The following is a 19,588-nucleotide window of genomic DNA, read 5'->3' on the forward strand; positions in this document are numbered from 1 at the left end:
AGCGAGCGGGCAAGCATCAGAGAACAGACGAGGTGTGGATCTGTAGTTGTGCGAGGTCTCGCACATCCTGGGGAGCAGGGAGCCTCCCGCTGCACTCGCAGGTTCTCGCAGTGTAACAGGCTGACTCATGTATGACAGGGCCAAGCCATTACATTCACAGTGCCTCTGTGCTTATTCACGCTGCTCCGTCGAAGAAGCAGGAAGGTCGTGTGTGTTGGTGTGTGTGTGTGGACGGGTGGCCATGAATGTGTGCATCTGCTCACATGAATGTGTTTTTACACTTGGGTTTATAGTAGAAGGTTGCTCAATGTGTCGCAAATATGCCTGTTCATGCATTCATGAATACACTATATAACCCTGTCCACATACTATTGTGTACTGTACTGTGTCTGGGGATGTTTTGTTTTTGGTTTAAGCTAAGGCCCCTTAATTCCAATTAAGCAAAAGCTTAATGCTACAGCATACAATGATATTTTAGAAAGTAGTGTTCATCCAACAGTTTGGGAAAGGCCCTTTCCTATTCCAACATGTGTCCCCCCCAATGCACAAAGCCAGGTCCATAAAGTTTAGTGTGGAAGAACTTGACTGGTCTGCACAGCGCCCTGACCTCAACCCCATCCAACACGTTTGAGATTAACTGAAACATTGACGCTCTTGTGGCTTTTCTGAAGCCCTTATATCATATCTAAAGAGGCCAAAGTGACTGCAGTAGTGTGAGGGTCTTCAATAAGGGTCAGGCGGTAGTATGGATGCATCAACAAGGGCGAGAATGCACTCTCATGGGTTCTATAGGCAGAGATGTATGTGGAGAAGGCCAATTAGGTTATTTACCTCGATCTCTCCTCAGTCAGACACAGTGTTGGGGGATTGGCGCTCCTCTAAATCCTCTGTCCTCATTTATCAAATCCTTCTGCCTGCCTGTCACTGTGCGGTCGGGGCACACAGAAGCACAATGAATGTGCTGTCCTCACTGAGGAAGGCCCCTGGGACAAACTAGATGTGTTATAAGTCATTGGTCTGCTGAATGACATTTTTCAGTGCAGCTGAAATTGAGACAGGTGTCCAGGTTGTATGTGAAAATAGGTTGTCAGGGTTTTGTCTCACAGTCAAATGTATTATTACATAGGTAACACGAATAGCCACATGTATTTCAGTTCAACAATATTTTCTTCAGGCTGTGGGATATTGGATACAGTTAACACAATACAGCTAAGCTAATATGGAAGCTAATATGTGGATTTTATGATCAAATGTATGCACCGTACTGGGCTGATGTAACATTTGTGTTCTCTGCAGAGCGGACGGACGGCGATGGTCTTTAGCATCTTTGCCTTCTTCTGGGTATGGCACGAACACTCCCAGCTCAACGGTAACTAACTTCACTCCCTTCCCATCACATAAATCAGTGATTCCCAGCCAGGGGTACTTTTGCAGCTGGCAGAGGGTTAGTTAACAGTTGAAGCTAGCTAAACGTCTGGAGAAATAGTCAGCTAAAGGTAGCTAATGAACACAAATTGTTAGCTAAATGTACTGGATATACTGTTGAAATTGTTTGTTAGCTAAAAGTACTGGATGAACTGTTGAAATAGTTAGCTTACAGTCATGAACCAGTTAGCTTTAAGTTTAAATTGTTAGCTAAAAGTACTGAATAAACTGTTGAAATAGTTAGCTTACAGTCATGAAACAGTTAGCTTTAAGTTTAAATTGTTAGCTAAAAGTACTGAATGAACTGTTGAAATAGTTAGCTTACAGTCATGAAACAGTTAGCTTTAAGTTTAAATTGTTAGCTAAAAGTACTGAATAAACTGTTGAAATAGTTAGCTTAAAGTAATGAAACAGTTGACACAGCTAAAAGTTGAAATAGTTAGCTAAAAGTAGTGGCTAAAAGGTTGAAATGTAGCTTCTGCCACTCCAAATAATAGTAGCACGAATACAAACTTGACCTTGAACTCACTCCTCGAAAAAACATTGACTATTCAATTGTAAAAGTTATTGTAACAATATTCACTTTTATATTGATTATTGTTATCATATTAATAACATGCAGTTTATAATCCATTCAGAAGAACATATTGGAACATGACTGGGGATCAGACATAAAATGTTGGGAAATACAGAGATAAATGACTATAATTGGCACAAATGTAACCTTTGACAGATTCCCACCATGCCTTTATGTCACTCCATCATCGTCATTGCATTGTTGTTTAAAGTAGACTATAAAGCAAGCTTTATCATCTGTCGTCAAATCCCTCACTTAAAACACACACAGTACATTTAAACTTTCTCCATCTCCAGCATGCTGTCACTTGTAGTTCTTTCCCTTATGTCTTTTGGGGTGTCTCGTTGCGTAACAGCGACGTCAGAGGCTGGTTCTTGCTCTCCATCTGGCTGTGGATGGAGGGTTGGATGGATGACTGAGGAGGACAGGAGGGGAAAGTGATGAGCGCCAGGCCGGTGGGATGAGAGGGACATGAGAAACGTGGACTAGAGCGGAGAAGCTGGCATTAGATAGAGCACATTCTGTTCCACAGTCATTTTTACCACGGGCTTAATTTAGCCAGATACTATCATTAGAAGCAAAAAGATATTTCATTAAAATAAATGCTCTGAATTCTATCAATCAGACTGAGCTGTGGTGCCCAGTGCTTCCTCCAGCTCCCCTCCCTGAACAGAAAACTGTCTGCTCCTCACTTCCCTGCTGCATTTAAAGTGATCATCTAAAACATTTTCACTCTAAGAATTCTATCCTTGTTTGATACCGTATTTCACTTGCTAACACGTCAGCCAGATTCTTACTTCTAAAGCGATAGTTTAGACATTTTGGGAGATTATTCGCTTTCTTGCAGAGAGTTAGAAGAAAAGATCTCGGAAAGATACTCGGAAACACACCAAAGGTTTGTGAAATTATGAACATAAACAATAAAATAGCTGCTGTGGCTGGATGGACAAGAGAGCCACACCTACAAAAACTCAGACTTGAACAGAAAATCCAAGTATAAAGATGCCACAGTCCCGGTGAAGCGCAAAAACACTGCCACAACGAGAAACTTACCGAGACAGTGGTTAGAGGAATGGATAGGTGGAGCAAACTCAATACAATCAGTAGAGAAAACCTTGACATGCATGAAACAGACAAAGAAAAATGTCTCCAAGCTTGTTTCATCCACCCTTTTGAGCCTGGCATTTCAATTAGTCTGTCACCTGTGATTGATCAGTGATCGATCTTTCGGTTAGCAGAGTAAGTGGCGGAGTCTCGCCCCTTTGATGAAGGCAGATGAGGAGGTGAGACAGATTGATGGGTCTGACCCAAGGCTCATTGGACAACTTCATTAACATTTCAATTCTCCGTTTGTCATCAGTGGTTACCACAAGGAAAGACAACTTGTACTGTAATAATCGATTTATTTCTTGCTTATTATCCCACAGTTGGAGGCTGGACATCACATGCTGAAGTGTTTGTCAGTTTGTTGTCGTGAATTTTCTGGCACTTATTTGTTTTTGATCCGTCCAGCTCCACCCTATCTAATATTCTTGTTTCCCTTCCAACTTATCCCTCTGCTTCCCCTCCTAATCCTCTCCCCACCCTTCCTCTTCGTCCTCCACCCTTTCCTCTTGCCTCCTCTTCCTCTTCCTCTTCTCCCTTCTGCAGTCCTCTAGCTCCTCTCAGGAGCGGCTGCACCAGCTGCCCTTCCAGCCCACCATGGACGAGCTCCACTTCTTATCCAAGCACTTTGGCAGCACTGAGAGCATCACAGATGATGACGGGGGCCGCTGTTCTCCCCACATGCGCCCACGCTCCCGCAGTCTCAGGTCAGCAGCAGCAGCACCCATGAGATTAAACAGCGGCTTCAGCTGCCCAAAAGCACTATCCTCTTTTGAAAAGAGGAGCTTTCAAAGCAGATTTACAGGGGTTGCCCCTGGTTGATCTTGTTATTGCTTTTATATAACCACGAGAATTTTCCTGTTTTGAAGCCAACATGTGGAATTATGCTTATCATTAAAGTGAGACTTTAACTTTTTAAAGGAGGAAATAAAACATTCCTCTTACGGATAAAAAGTTGAATTTATCAATAAAACCAGTAGCTCATGTGGGCTAATGTTGGCAAACTTTAGGTAGATATTGCCTTAACTGACATTTTGCTGCCTTTGTTATTTTGCTCTGCTTGTGCTACTATGCTTTAGTATTAGCATTATATGGAGCTAAATCCCGGCCAATAGTTTTGATAATTTGAAAGAAGAAAATTATAGCTATATATCAATATATATAAGAATATAAATATATATCAATATATATATCAATATATATGTGTATATATATAGGAAAGTGAAAAATAAAAATACATTATTTATTCAAAAGCAAATTCCAGAATTGAATCAAAATTATGTTTAAACTGAAAAAACTTTTCCTACACGTATTTTTATTTTGAATACATAGTTGTATTTTAGTTTAAGTTCAAGATCAAAACTCAATTTTATTTTCAAATGATCAAAACAGTTGTCCTGGAGTTGGCTCTATGGCATTATCTGTTCAGCAAAAGTTTGAATAATATATAAAACAAGTCTCTTACTTCATTTAAAGCAAGCCTAAGTGACAATAACATAAAGTCAACAAACTTACTCAGTAATGTCAGTTACAAAGCAACATCTAGCTTAAGCTTCTAGCATTAGCTAATATTAGCAACCATAATCTACTGGTCATACCAAACCAAGAAGGCTGTAACAGAAAAAAAACCCTTGGAGTGAACTGAGCATGACCTGACCTCATTTTTAAGAGAAGGAGTGTGTTATTTGTTATAGTCTGGCTACGTAACTGATGGCTGACATTACACTGAAGTATGTTACTGAATTCATTTTGTGTGGAAAAGCCAAATCTTTTTGACTGTATTCCATGTTTTTCTGCCCCCCCCCCCCCCCCCCAGCCCTGGGCGTTCCTCCTCCTGCTACGATAATGAGATCGTCATGATGAACCATGTGTACAAAGAGCGCTTTCCAAAGGTGAGACACACACATGCAAAGCTGCTTCATGATAAACATCATATTCCATAAAAATACACACAATAGTGAGCCAATCCGTAAACCTACAGAGCATTAAACTAATCTTTCAAGACACAATAACTGCCTAATCCTATCAAGTCAGAACTCAAACATAAGAGAAATAAAAAGGGGTATAATTTATGATTGAACATTCAGTGATTTGTGTATACCACTGTTTGATATCACACATTCAAACACAGTTGAAAAAGGGAGCCACGGGGACTGCTAAACCATAGCAAACAGGATTATGTGACACTGCCAAGTCGCGATAAGTTCACCCTGTCAGAGAGAATATTTTGTTTATTAATTAACCGCTCGTATAAATATTGCCACAGCTATGAACAGTCAAATAAAAGCCTCATTTTTCTCCCTTTCACTCTGTTGGCGGGCTGAGGTTGGTATCAAAAGGAAATGGGCTGAAAGCCTCCACAGCGATAAAAATCAAGCCATAGGAAATTGGGCATTATAGTATGGAGTTCATCTGAGGTGAAGGCTCTTTGGATTTGTTCTCACACAAGTCCAACGGGGGAAAAATGGCATTGTATCAGCCGAGCCACAAATGAAATTGCTTTCTGAACTTTCTGTCACATACCTCTGGGTCTTTTTCCTAACTTAATCTCTGTCGCTTCTTCTTCTTCTTCTTCTCTCCATCCTCCATCCTTCTCTCTGTCCCAACGTATTGCTCCTGTTCTCTCGTGCCCCCCACCTTTTGTCCACCTCCAGGCCACGGCACAGATGGAGGGGAGGCTGGCCGAGTTCATCCAGGCTTTCTCCCCTGAGAACGTCCTTCCACTGGCCGACGGAGTCCTCAGCTTCATTCACCACCAGATAGCTGAGCTGTCCAGAGACTGCCTGGCCAAAGCCCGCGAGGGCCTCATCACTTCTGTCTACTTCTTTGAGCTGCAGGAGAACCTGGAGAAACTACTTCATGATGTGAGTTTGAAAAAATAAAATGCCAACAGACTGTAAGAGCTCGGACTGCCCCTTCTAATAACTTCATTAAAAGGAGAGTGAATATTGGACTTAGATTCACCCTGATTCCAAATGAATGATAATGTTGCTCCGTGTCTGCTGGATGTGTAAATAAGCAACTCCATCGTACGGCAACATGTATGAGATGAGTCACAACCAAAACGGACACAGAAACAAATCCATCTATCCTCTGCTGGTTGGGATGATGTTATTGATGGACAGCTCGAGTCGTCTAATTTCAGTCGAACTCGCGATGCCTTTGGTGAGAGACATGATTGAAATGGCCGCGGTAAATGGAGGCTAATTGTGCTTGTGATTTGCCAGAGCAGATAACAGGTATCAAGGAGTTTCATCACCAACCCCATTTTGCTTGATGCAGCTTGATTGCATCACTGTGATTGCTCTGGGTGTGTGGCTGGTTTTGGTTTGATTGTATCTGTGTTCTCATATCTCACAGCTTTTTGAACACCTGTTCTGCCTGTGTCACTCTGTCTGTCTGTCTGTCTTCTATAAATGTTAATCTTCTCTCTTTCTACCTCTCTCTGTCTGTATCTCTCTCTGTCAGTGCTTTGAGCGTTCAGAGAGCTCCGAGGTAGCCTTCGTCACAGAGTTGGCGAAGAAGCTTCTCATCATCATCTCCCGACCTGCCAGGCTGCTGGAGTGTCTGGTAAGATAAAACACACACACACACGCACACAAACACTTTTCAGTATTTACCCGTCATTGTCAAAATCCTATGGCGATGTTCACAATCCTCATCGCAGCCCCGCCCTTCATCGCAGAACATTTCACAGTTCACGTCCCTCTTGTGACTTAAAGACAAATTGAATATCTTTAAATAAACATGAGCACAGATACTCATTTGATAGCCCATTATAAGCATTTAATCACTCTGATGTATTGCACAGCAGCATGGGTAGAAAATCAAAACAAGCAAACACAAGCAAAGTAAAGGTCGAGTCTGTCTGGATGGCGGAGACATTTGCATTTAGATTAAAATTTGTCCTGCCACAGTACGACTAATACCAGGCAGCGGCCCCCTGCTGCTGGGCCGCCTTCCAGCCTGACTCAGACAGACCGTGACCATGGTGTCATTTTAAGTTGGAGGATGCCTCTGTGTGTGTGTGTGAGTGTCTAGCTGGTTGTTTTTTCTGGGTGACCATGTGTGTTTCATAACAGTCTTGCGTCCCTCTCGATGAGTCATGCCACGCTGATGCGGCTTTTGATTATGAGCGACAGCTGAAACAGTGACATGGAGAATTGATTCATCCGTCTAATTCCACCCTCGTTTTCGGCGTGTCGCTGCATTGGGATTACAGTGCGTGTGTGTGAGTGATCCATGACACGTTTTTGCCGTCGTTAGCAACCACGTTCGGATCAGCGGCCAGATGAAACCCTCCTCTGCAGTATAGCATGTCAATCCAATGTTTGGCCAGGTCAGGACGTCTTTGGTGGAGCATGGGGGCTCACACATTTGTGCCTCGTATCCGAGCATGCGAAGGGACTTTTTGAGCCCAGGAAGATTTTGTGGAGAAGTTATTATCACACATAAAATCTTTAAATTTGAGCAAAGAGAGGGGCACAATAACAACCTCTCTCATTCTACTAGCGAGCTGACTGGAGACAAAACAACAGAAATGTTCCACTTCAACTCTCCGGTTGGCTGAAATTGTGGCACAATGTAACACACACACACATACACAATGTCAGGGTTTTTCTGAGGTGTTGTTTTTTTTTGCTTAAGTTGAATTATTCTCTGTGTTATGATAATTTATCTACAAAACATAACTCATGTGTGAGCAAACAAAAAAAAGTTCTGTGCTTAAAATGTTCTGTCATAAGCTCAGAAGTATGGCACAAATATACCCCCTTACCTCTCGTTCTGGCAAGCAGACAGGTGCTCGAGCTCTCCTGAGGAAGCTGCTATGTTTCTACCATTTGCTGCTGGTCTGTTGCTGACGCCGTGCCCTGACCTAATGATTTGGGCTGGGTTGAATGAAGGGGCATGTTTAAATGTCATGTCACGTATGTGTAAAATGTAGCTTTCAGTGGGGTATCAGTCCTAAAATAGACTTCTGAATTGTGTGAATTCACCCAAGTCTCGCCCAAGGCTGAGCAGCACAGACTGCAGTGATGGAGTCTTCCAGAAACGAATGTTGGAACTGCTCCAGAGGCAGTGAATCATGAAAAAACTGCTAAAATGGAAATATTTTGTGATTCACATCCAAATCAACTTATCTGGAAGCAATTTCTCAAACAAAAGCCTAATTTAATGTCATTAATTGAACGTTTATGGACCAGCTCCAAACCTTTCCACCTGATGACATCATGGTCAAGCCTTAATGCTCTGGTTTCCAGGAGTTTAATCCTGAGGAGTTCTACCATCTGCTGGAGGCGGCAGAGGACCACGCCAAGGAGGGCCACCTGATGAAAACGGACATTCCTCGCTACATCATCAGCCAGCTGGGACTGACCAGAGACCCTATTGAAGGTGAAGGAGAGAGACTTTGTAAAGCATCGAGATTTAACTTATCAGAAAATACATGAACTGACAGCTGATTTAAAGTGACATGTTTTTGTCATCAGAGATGGTAAACCTCGATAGTTACGACAGCGAGGGGCCGCTAACACCTGAAACAGATGACTCGACCGAGGTGAGATCCGAGATAATCCTCACTCTGGTCATTTCTCCACATTCATCCACCCTTTCCTTACTTTAGCAGAGCGTCAGTATAAGGTCTGGCCCACCAAGGTCCTTGCTGTTCTTGTTGAAAATGTCTGCTTCATCTGCTAATGACTTGGCATATATGCTTATATCATTTATGCTGAAGTACAAAAAACAGGATACCCCCCTCCTTTTAATCCGGGCCATCTCTCCAGCATTAGGCTCGCCTCCAACTGCTAAAATTAAGCTGAGTAGACAAAAAAATGAGATGGGGGGAGATATAGTCCAGAACTGACGACGCCTCACAGTTATCGGTACAGATGATTTGAATGTGCATCACCAAAGTTACAGTGGCAAAAGAATAAGTGATTGAGACAATATTAATGATTTATTAATGTCACGTTAAGCAGCCATGTTAGCCAGAACCACTAGATCATATTTAATCACTGATCTTTGATCCACAGGGTAAGATTAGAGCAATGAAACCACCGGGAGAAGCAGACTTCCAGACCATCAAGCTGATCAGTAATGGAGCATACGGGTGAGTAGAGCATTAGGAAGTCCCGTTCACTCTCCTAATGAGGACGTGTTGATATGGAAGTGATTCATTTTTACATCTGTAAGTCGGGCATGGACCTAAATGTATTTTGCAATCAACACAGAGGGCATAAAGTAAAATATAATGTGTGTGTGTGTCTGTGTTTGTACCAGCGCTGTGTACCTGGTGCGTCATCTGGAGACACGCCAGCGATTTGCCATGAAGAAGATTAATAAGCAAAACCTGATCCTGAGGAACCAAATCCAGCAGGCCTTCGTGGAAAGAGACATCCTCACCTTCGCAGAGAACCCCTTTGTCGTGTCCATGTTCTGTTCCTTCGAAACCCGTCGGCACCTCTGCATGGTCATGGAGTATGTAGAAGGTGAGAATATCTTACTAATGTTGTGTCCCAAATCCCCTCAACAAACTAATTCTAAGCAGGTTTTGAGCATGTAGTGTGTTCTCACAGCAAAAATGGCAAAATGAAATATACTCAAAGCAGACAGTATGCGTAGTAAACACAGCCATTTTTTGAGTGTGCTGTTGATGGACGCTATTCTCCCACAATGCAACATGCTCATGACAATGTTGGCGGGTTGATGTTAAGCAGGTATAATATTTACCATGGTCGCCATCTGTACAGCTGAGGCTGATGGGAATGTTGCAGGTATTTAGTCATAAACCAAGTGGACATATGGACATTTTGACCTGATGATGGCGCTAGATGAAAAGTTACTCGTCAAAGTGATTACAGTCCACCTTGAGTCTGAACCAAATTTGGTTTGAGTCTGAACCAACCAAATTTGGTTCATGTCTGAACCAAATTTCATGGAAATCCATCCAACAATTGTTGAGATGTTTCAGTCAGGAGTGGTGGAGCGACAGATCGAGCCACAATGCTAGCATGGCTAATAATCTAATAGCACTGCTATCTTACTACAGTCCTAGCTCATAGGTAACAGAATGGTCTGAGTCTTATATTAAAAGAGTAGTTGGTCAGTAAGGTGAACGTACTCCAAATGCCCAGTCAAAGTGAAATGTGCCAGATATCCTTGACTGCACTGACATCACAGTCGTCTTGATTGCATGGCTGCGTTCTGTTGTGCGTGCTGCTCATCAGCCTAAGTGGAAACCAAAATGGTCTGGGACAAGAGGTACCAGGAGACATTCATGGTAATTGCTCATGTCAGCAGCAAGACTAATCAAATAACAAATTCTGCTGGCAGGTGGAGACTGTGCCACTCTGCTGAAGAACATCGGGGCTTTGCCTGTGGAGATGGCGCGCATGTACTTTGCAGAGACCATCCTAGCACTAGAGTACTTACACAACTATGGCATTGTGCACCGTGACCTCAAGCCTGACAAGTAAGACGGAGTTCGTTTTCATCAAACTGCCGCAAAGAGCGATTTCAAAAGCTTGAACTTACTTTGCTGTTTCTGTTCTCAGCCTCCTGATTACTTCAATGGGCCACATCAAGCTCACAGACTTCGGCCTTTCTAAGATGGGTCTGATGAGTCTGACCACCAACCTGTATGAGGGACACATTGAGAAGGATACTCGGGAATTTTTGGATAAACAGGTATGACAATAACATACAGACGATGGCAGAGCTGTATACTCAAATCCCAGTCCATTTGAAGTAACCACATATTACACCGACAGTTTGTTGAAGTCATTTTAATGTACTTCAACGACACCATGATCCAAGTAAACTTTAGATATGAAACATCCTTTGATGTCATTTCTATGCAAAGATATTCCCTGTCATTGTGTGCCAGGCATATCTGAGGCATGAAAAAATGAGGCCGTTAACAGTTGGCAGAACAATAGGCCGGTATTTCCTCAGTTATTATAATCATTTCTCTTTTAGGTGAGGTGTATTTTCTCAAGCCTTTTATTCTGTGCTCATGCTTTGAATCCAAGCCTCATTATTTCTTGTGAACGCGTTACGGCCGGCCAGAAATCTGTTTGCATTCAGCGCAGACCCATCTGCACATGAAAACCCTCACCGGGGCTTTCATCTTGTCTTGGCATCTCTGAAGTGATCTAGTTAGCCAGGCAGGAGTACGCATGCTCCATACACATGTGCCTCTCACTCAGGGTCAGCATAGCTATGATGTACATGGAGTTTTAAAACAGGTCGAAAATAAACTGATATGACTCGCTGGTTTAGAATAATCTGATCTGTGGAGTCTACATCTATTTCAGAACCAACAACCATCAAAGTAAAATTATGTGACGTTAAATATATGTTACAATAAAGTTATTAGAAGCAAAAACGCACTCGGGCCAGGGTTGCATGTAATTCACAGGACTTGTGTTGCTGCTTTTCCTTTAGGTGTGTGGAACTCCAGAGTACATCGCCCCGGAGGTTATTCTTCGTCAAGGTTATGGGAAGCCAGTGGACTGGTGGGCTATGGGCATCATCCTGTATGAGTTCCTGGTGGGCTGTGTGCCTTTCTTTGGAGACACTCCAGAGGAGCTGTTCGGACAGGTCATTACAGGTGAGGGGTCAAAGGTCTGAGCTGGACGAGTATTTTTAGATGGACACATTAAACATGGCTAAATCAAATATTTTTTCTTCACCTCTTCACCAAAACTGTGTTTCCTCATGTCCTCCTCCTCTTCCTCCCTCTCTCTGTGCTGTATCTGGTAGATGACATAGTGTGGCCAGAAGGGGATGAGGCTCTCCCTGTTGATGCCCAGCACCTGATCTCCTCCCTTCTGCAGACGAATCCACTGGTTCGACTGGGCACAGGTCAGTTTCCTAGATCGCTGGTTCCCAACCTGAAGTCACAGCTATTTTCCACGTTTATTCCTGGTCTCTGTTGTATTTCTTTTGGCTTGGACCAGTGGTACCTTTTTTTAGATGTTTGATTTTAAACTGGATGTTATTTAACGCTACAGACATGAACTATATTATTGTTACAATCATTTTTCATACAACGGAACTGTCAGTGTTGTTTTCTCAAGTTTGCATTCGTATTACTACCACTTGGTGAGGAAGAAGCTGGACGTTTCAAACTTTTAACGTTAGTTATTTGGATTTATCCATTTATCCACTCTTTAGCTATCTTTAGTTTAGACTTCTCTGCCTGCTTGCTAACACATTTTCAGGCATGCGCTGTCAATCTCAAAACATGATGTTGAGGTTTTACAGCTGACTCAATATGATTTTCTTTTTTTTTTATTAAATCGTTATTTCTACTTTTTAATTAGCTGAGCTACTCATTTTTCCACATACTCCATGGGGTACCTTGGTTGGGAATTGCTGACCCTAACTGTCATCCTTCCTGTAGGCCCACAGGTTCAGTTTACCCAAATAAGTCAACTTCTGTCTGGTTCAAAGTGCCTCTACTTGCTTTAAGGCTGCAGTTATTACCTGTCTGTCTTTGTCTCCCCCTCTTTACCCCCCCCCCCCCCCCCCCCCCCTTTCCTCTGCCCTCTAGGTGGTGCTTTTGAAGTGAGGCAGCACTCATTCTTCACAGAGGTGAACTGGAACAGCCTGCTGAGACAGAAGGCCGAGTTCATTCCTCACCTGGAGTCTGAGGAAGACACCAGTTATTTTGACAGTAAGTCTACTGTTGGGAATTCAGGAATGTATTCCAGGCACGGACCACATATCCCTTGATCCCTGATCTTAGGAAAACCTTATTCATCAAAGCAACTCGGGGTCTTCTGAATCATCGCCATCTTTGCCACAACACCCTCATTAAGTCTCCCATGTTACCATGATAACCGCTGTAAATGTAGAAAGGCAGTTATTGGTGTAATTTGCTTTTCATGTAGGTTAACTTCTCAGTCCACAGTGAGGAGCACGGAGAGAAAGATAATGCCACTGTTCACTGAATATTTGCCCTAAAGCTATGATGTGTTGGTACCTTTCCTCAACAGCCCGGTCTGAGCGCTACCATCATGTTCAGTCATACGATGAAGACGATACCAACGACGACGAGCCTGTGGAGTTACATCGCTTCTCATCCTGCTCCCCTCGCTTCAGCAAGGTCACTCTTTTTATCTACATGGAGAATGTTATGGTTGTTCATCAGTCCACATAAAAATGCAATCATTGCCCCAAAAAAGTCGACTTCTCTTGTCGTGCGGACCTGCAGGTGTACAGCAGTATGGAGCATCTGTCCCAGCTGGAGCATAAACCCCCTGGCGTGACTCTACGGGAGCACAAGGTCCCCAGGGAGGATCGAGTGGCCAAGAGAGAAAGCCTGGGTAGCCTCACCCTTAGGGACAAGAGCTGGAGGACAGGCTCGCCCGAGATGTGAGTGCAGCACACAATAAATAGGGCAGAAACTGTTTTTCAAATGAAGTTGATAGTAGGTCTGGTTTGTTAAATAGAGAGTCATCCTCACACAATAAATTTAATATCAAATACCAGTGAACACATTCATTGAGAATGACTTAACATAACAAAGCACGACTGCCTTGCTTTTTCAGGAAGCGCTTGTCCTGCTCTGAGACCTCCTTTATCGAGAGTGACTCCAGCCCACCATCCGGGGCCCGAAGACGCTTCTCGGCTCTCATGGATACACACCGCCTGGCCTCCCCTCTGGAAGTCGACTCTGAGCTGCCTGTCCAAATGAGACAGCCTCCCGTGAAGGCAAGGGGGACTTCCCTGGAAGGAGCCATGGGTGCCGTCACCTCTCAAGGTGATCTGAGACCGTTCCTTAAAGATAGCAATGGGCTCACAGCTGGAGGTAAGAAGGGATGAGGCGGCACTACATCTCTGAGTCTAGCAACAGTTTGATTTATAACAAGAGCATTTATTTACTGTTGGGTATCACTTCCATGTCACAGACAAGGTTTTGAGACCTGCTGATGCATCGTTGCCTCTACCAGGCAGTGCTACTGTTCTGGGGCTTCCAGACCCACAGGGGCCACGTGGGGCCACCACTGACCTGGTTCTACGGAGGGTTCGCCACCAGCAGCTCTCAGCTGAAGGAGAAAAACGCAACTCGCGACCGGGAACCAAAGTCATCAAATCTGCTTCTGCCACTGCTTTGTCTGTCATCATTCCTGCAGGTAAATGCACTGGAATGCAAATGAACTGTAAAAAACATATTTAGAGATAAACCCCGTGACGTAACCTTAACTCCACCCCTCTCTCCTCAGTGGAACAACATGGCGCCTCCCCTCTAGCGAGCCCCATGTCTCCCCGCTCCGTCTCGTCCAACCCCTCCTCCCGGGACTCTTCCCCCAGCAGAGACTACTCTCCCATGGTCAACATCCCGCATTCTCCAATCACCATCCACCGCTCCGGGAAGAAGTATGGCTTCACTCTCCGAGCCATCAGAGTCTACATGGGAGACAGTGATGTCTACAGTGTGCATCACATGGTCTGGGTGAGAGAGCAAGAGCGTGTGCAGAGTTCTTGATGGATTAATCACAAACAGCTTTTGTGTGTAAATGCCTAAATCTGTTTCATTAAGTCCTCTGTTCTAATCACAGCATGTGGAGGATGGAGGTCCTGCTCAGGAGGCTGGACTTAGTGCTGGTGACCTCATCACTCACGTAAATGGGGAGTCAGTCCATGGTTTGGTCCATACAGAGGTGGTGGAACTCATCCTGAAGGTGAGCACTGCCTACCGACCTAATTTATATATACATTTTTTATAAGATGGCTCAGTTCACATTTGCTTATAAAATAATGTGATTCATGTAAATATATATATTATCTACAGAGTGGAAACAAGGTGACAGTAACGACTACTCCATTTGAGAACACCTCTATAAAAGTGGGTCCTGCCCGCAAGTCCAGCTATAAATCCAAGATGGCGCGGCGCAGCAAGAGGACAGGAGCCAAGGAGGGACAAGAGTGCGTTACTGCAGAGCAGATGCATTTCATTACAAGAATACATCATCTTTCATGTGCATGCCTTTATTCTCCTCACCGTGTCATTCTGTTTTTGTCTTTTCAGGAAGAAGCGCAGCTCCCTGTTCAGGAAAATCACCAAGCAGTCCAACCTGCTCCACACCAGCCGGAGCCTCTCCTCTTTGAATCGCTCTCTTTCCTCTGGAGACAGTCTCCCAGGCTCCCCCACCCACAGCCTCTCCGCCCGCTCGCCCACTCAGAGTTACCGCTCCACTCTTGAGTCCCCTTACCTGGGTCAGTGTGGAAGGCCTAGAATAAATGTCATTTGGCTTTCTGATAGGCCTGAAAACAAACACTTCTTGAAGATAATATGTTTTGAAAACACGAAACAGAAAGGCTCTGACGTCTTCTGTGTATATTAGAGTACACTGCTACATCACGACAACAAGTTGAGAAGTTAAACCACTGGAGGCCAGCAAAAACAACATTTTCAGGGGGTGTTAAGTTACTCATTAATCATGCTCTTGTCCTTTATCTCATGTCATCCCATTTTCTCTTTTCTGTCCTGATCCAATACATAGTTTCTGGAAGAGTACAAATATTTAAAAAGTATAAGAAACAAAAGAGAAATTTAATGAGAATTTAAATTCTTGACGAAACAGAAATGCAATGTTGTGATCGTTAAGTTTGTTTCCTCTCCTCTCCTCAGGCACCTCCTCCCAGAGCAGCTCCCCAGCAACCAGTACCCCGAACTCCCCAGCAGCCTCTCACCACATGAGGCCCAGCTCCCTGCACGGCCTGTCTCCCAAACTCCACCGACAGTACCGCTCTGCACGCTGCAAGTCTGCCGGCAACATCCCCTTGTCCCCCTTGGCTCACACCCCCTCCCCGACCACCTCCTCTCCTCCACCTCTTACTGGCCACACTGTAGGGAGCTCCAACACCACACAGATGTTTCCTGTCAAGCTGCACTCCTCGCCTCCTGTCGCCCGCCCCCGTCCCAAAAGTGCTGAGCCTCCCAGGTCGCCCCTATTGCAGCGGGTGCAGTCGGCGGAAAAGCTAGGGGCACCAATTCTGCCTTCCTCCTCTTCATCGTCGTCGTCGCCGTCTCCTCTGACAGGTGGGGTGTCGTTACGCAAGCATAGCCTGGAGGTGGCACATGGGGACTACAGGAGGGAGTCCTTCCACTGTGAGCACAGCCTGCAAAGCCTGCTAGAGATGGAAGGAGAGAATGGCCCTGCTCCCCCATCTCCTTCCTCATCTTCCTCCCCCTCCCCTCCCATGGGAGGGGAGATTGGAGGCCTGAAGCCTCTCAGGAGGCTTGGAAGGCAGGAGTCACCGCTCAGCCGTGACACGTTGCTCACAGCAAGAGAGAAAGATACGCAAACCGCAGCGTCTGAGCTCAGCGGGTCGCAAACTGAGAGCATAGCTGCTAAAGCTGAGCCCAAGACCAATGTTGTTGACACAACAAGTAAAACATTATCCACTGTTGAGGCTTTAAAGAAAAGCACAAGTGTAGCTGCAGTGGAGACCAAGTCTAGTCCAGCAGTGGTTTCATCCACTGCAGAGGCCAAGCCTAGCTCAGGGGACAAACCTCAAAATGCAAGCGCTTCAAGTTCTGAGGCAACGGTCTCCAAGACTAAAGTCAGCGAGAAAATCTCAACTCCCAGCACCTCAAAGGGCCTCCAACAACAAGACAGCAAGCAGCGGAGTACACAGACAGACAGCGGACCTGCAACTAAAGCTCAGGAGAAGACTGAGGAGAAAGCGAAAGGCCCTGCAGGTGCAGACAAAGGAAGCATGCAGAAAGTATCATCTGCAGAGCAGTCCAAGCCACATAAAGGCTCAGAGACCGGAGAGAAAGGAGGCACCGGTGGCAGTGATAATGCAACTGAGACGACCAAGGTCAAAGGACCTGCACCCCCAATTCCCACCCAGGTTCAAACCCACACTGCAGCTCATGCGCCAGCTGCTGCCAGATCCAAAGCGGAGAAGGTATCAAGCAGTTACCGCGGGGTCAAGGAGGAGAGGGCCCACCTGGAGGTCCTGGAAGAGAATCCCATGTCGCCCTCCTCTAATGCAGCTTCGCCCTGCTCAAGCAAGTCTCGCCCCATGTCCCCGGGGGATAAAGCCAGCTTTGTCACTCAGCTCACGAGCGTGGCCAAAACAGTGCTCGGACCTATGAAAGGGTCACAAGAGGGGGCCAAGGTAAAAGACACCTCCAAGTCGAGTGAGGAGAAGCGAGGAAGCGGGCCAGGAAAACCAGAGGGTTCTTCTGGGGGCGGCCGTCGGGGGGCGCAGACAGCGACCTCAGCCAGCGCTGGCACAGTCCAGTCTGACAGAGGAAACAGCCGGAGCTCCAAGCATCATTCGTGATAAGAGAGCTGCAGACAGAGTGAGACTCTCCCATGCAATGCCTTCTACTGTAGCATCACACTGACATATCATGAAGTAACATGACTTTGAAACGGAGGGGAGACATAAATGCCTGAAGAAATAACACCAAATAGATGACATGTGACATGTAGACAGCCATGTTGGAAAATGTGCGCTCATGGTATCATAATGTAGGCCCGTGTATGTACTGTATGTTCATCACAACGTGTTGTATATAGGAAAAAAAAATGCATATGTCTTAATGCATGTCTGACGCTGCACATGGAGAATGAAAGACTATTTAAAAATAAGATGAAAAATATAACGCAGACCTTAAGGTGGTGAACACTGTGAACAACTTTTAAACACACCACAACAGGCAAACTGTACGGCGTGTAAACAAGCGGGATTCTGTTATAAATGGGCATTACCCACGTTTCAGATCAGCTCCAGTGCCATCGGTTGGTTCGGATGTAATTGTAAAAGAACAACACATACTGTATTTCCTTCAAGTTCAGTTACTAAAAGAGGTCAGGCTTGTGTCGTGTAGTGAGGAGCAGAACAAACATACAGGAAACTGGACCAAGATACCAAAATGAGGGTGAATCAGCGGGTTTGCTTCAGATCTGTTTAAGGGCTGAATTTCAGTGGAATTGAAAGAGGTAGATTAGATGAACTTGCACAGGGACACTATGCAATGTGCTAATAACGCCACTTTTTTCGAGTGTCCCCAATTACTTAGTTTACACTGTGCTCCAGACAAGAAGAGAAGACAGAGGAAAGGGTTGCAATAAGCCAAGCAAACGCATTTTGTCGTAAACGTTGTCTCCATTGATCGTAGTGAAATGTGCAATGATATATTTTAGGCTGTTGAGTGAATATACTAGTGTGTTCGGAGAAAAAGTGCGTCAAGAACCATAAGGAAAGTAGCACTTATAGGGGAGTAGGCTAGAAATGCTCTTTCACTCACTCTTTTCTATTTATGCAGTTGTTCGGTATATTGTGTAATGTTATATGTGAAGGAAAGTGCCAGTCTTTTTATTTAGGGATAATGTGATTTTTCTTTTTTGTTTACACTTAAATGTATAATAATATGCAATCCAACAGTGCCCAGTTCCATAAAACTGAGCACCCTTGCCAGTGATATAGTAATAGACTATACACGAAGCCAGGAGTAGATATGTTGAGAGCGTCTTAGTGGTGAGGTCTTGTTTGTTCTCGTGTGTTACAGAAAAACGATCTTGATAGTTTTGGGACACCAGGCTCAGACCTGTCTCAGACTGCCACCTTGTGGGCGGCATCGCATGACACCAAAAGTCCTGAGGTTTCAAAGAAAGATAGGTGTAGTCTGATATCTTCTGCCTGTGGTTCTTTCCATTTCATGATGCATAATTCCTTTGTTGATGAACACATTTAGGTCAATTTCAGATGAGTTTTGCAGTCTGAGCGTAAAAAGTCTTTATTTTATCCATTAAGGTGTAGTGGTCATCAGACATTAACCCAATGTTTGGACGTTTAACATCTGTGTTTCTGTGTGTGATCTGAGAAAATTGCACTTTATTTAATTTTTTACTTGTTCTATATATTTATTTCATTACTTTTCTATTTGTTCTATTTATTACACTTTTTTTATTTATTCAAACGTTTTTACATGCACCAGTTAGTGAATTTCTGCTTTACTACTGAAATTAGTTATTTATAAATTTTACATTTAGACTGAGAAATTTACCAAATCTGTGTGGCTACCCCATTGTGTGTAGTTTTGACGCTGTCATTCCACAAGTCTGAACTTGTAATATTGCTGTCCTTCTTTGTCTGTTTGCCTTTTTTCTTTTCTTTTTTACAACTATCTCTTGACTGCTGTTGTCCATTACATTGCTTCACATTTATTATTAGCCACCGTTGTGAAAAACCAATGCAAAAAAGCCTATAGTGCAGAGATGTAATAAAATGCAGAGAAACCCCTCTTCCTGTCTGACTTTTTGGAGATAAAACACCATAATGTGTATAAAATGATCATTCAGAAGGATGGTCGGGGGCTCGCTATCATTGGCCCTCTGTGGGCCAATCACAGCAGTGCCAACACGTAACCAGTATAAACAGGAAGTGAGTGCGAATTCGTTGCGATGCCCCTTTTCGAAGCTCAAGCAAGTAGTTTATTTGATGCCAAAGAAA

At 44.3% G+C, this 19,588-nt stretch overlaps 1 protein-coding gene across 1 annotated transcript in view; it reads left to right on the forward strand.

Moving 5' to 3' along the window:
* LOC139299911 (microtubule-associated serine/threonine-protein kinase 1-like) overlaps positions 1–17,413 on the forward strand; it is a 29,909-nt gene extending 12,496 nt beyond the window's left edge. Inside the window, exons 5-27 of the mRNA XM_070922862.1 lie at positions 1,297–1,369; positions 3,653–3,813; positions 4,923–4,998; positions 5,761–5,970; positions 6,575–6,676; positions 8,368–8,500; positions 8,596–8,663; positions 9,139–9,215; positions 9,386–9,594; positions 10,439–10,577; positions 10,660–10,792; positions 11,552–11,717; positions 11,870–11,971; positions 12,663–12,785; positions 13,108–13,217; positions 13,326–13,486; positions 13,663–13,922; positions 14,023–14,247; positions 14,338–14,567; positions 14,674–14,796; positions 14,907–15,040; positions 15,144–15,331; positions 15,747–17,413. Coding sequence (XP_070778963.1) covers positions 1,297–1,369; positions 3,653–3,813; positions 4,923–4,998; positions 5,761–5,970; positions 6,575–6,676; positions 8,368–8,500; positions 8,596–8,663; positions 9,139–9,215; positions 9,386–9,594; positions 10,439–10,577; positions 10,660–10,792; positions 11,552–11,717; positions 11,870–11,971; positions 12,663–12,785; positions 13,108–13,217; positions 13,326–13,486; positions 13,663–13,922; positions 14,023–14,247; positions 14,338–14,567; positions 14,674–14,796; positions 14,907–15,040; positions 15,144–15,331; positions 15,747–17,413 — 4,870 coding nt within the window. The remainder of the gene's footprint in view (positions 1–1,296; positions 1,370–3,652; positions 3,814–4,922; positions 4,999–5,760; positions 5,971–6,574; positions 6,677–8,367; positions 8,501–8,595; positions 8,664–9,138; positions 9,216–9,385; positions 9,595–10,438; positions 10,578–10,659; positions 10,793–11,551; positions 11,718–11,869; positions 11,972–12,662; positions 12,786–13,107; positions 13,218–13,325; positions 13,487–13,662; positions 13,923–14,022; positions 14,248–14,337; positions 14,568–14,673; positions 14,797–14,906; positions 15,041–15,143; positions 15,332–15,746) is intronic.
* The last annotated feature ends 2,175 nt before the right edge of the window (positions 17,414–19,588 follow it).

The sequence above is a fragment of the Enoplosus armatus genome, chromosome 17, assembly GCF_043641665.1.
Source record: "Enoplosus armatus isolate fEnoArm2 chromosome 17, fEnoArm2.hap1, whole genome shotgun sequence".
In the NCBI taxonomy this organism is placed as follows: Eukaryota; Metazoa; Chordata; class Actinopteri; order Centrarchiformes; family Enoplosidae; genus Enoplosus; species Enoplosus armatus.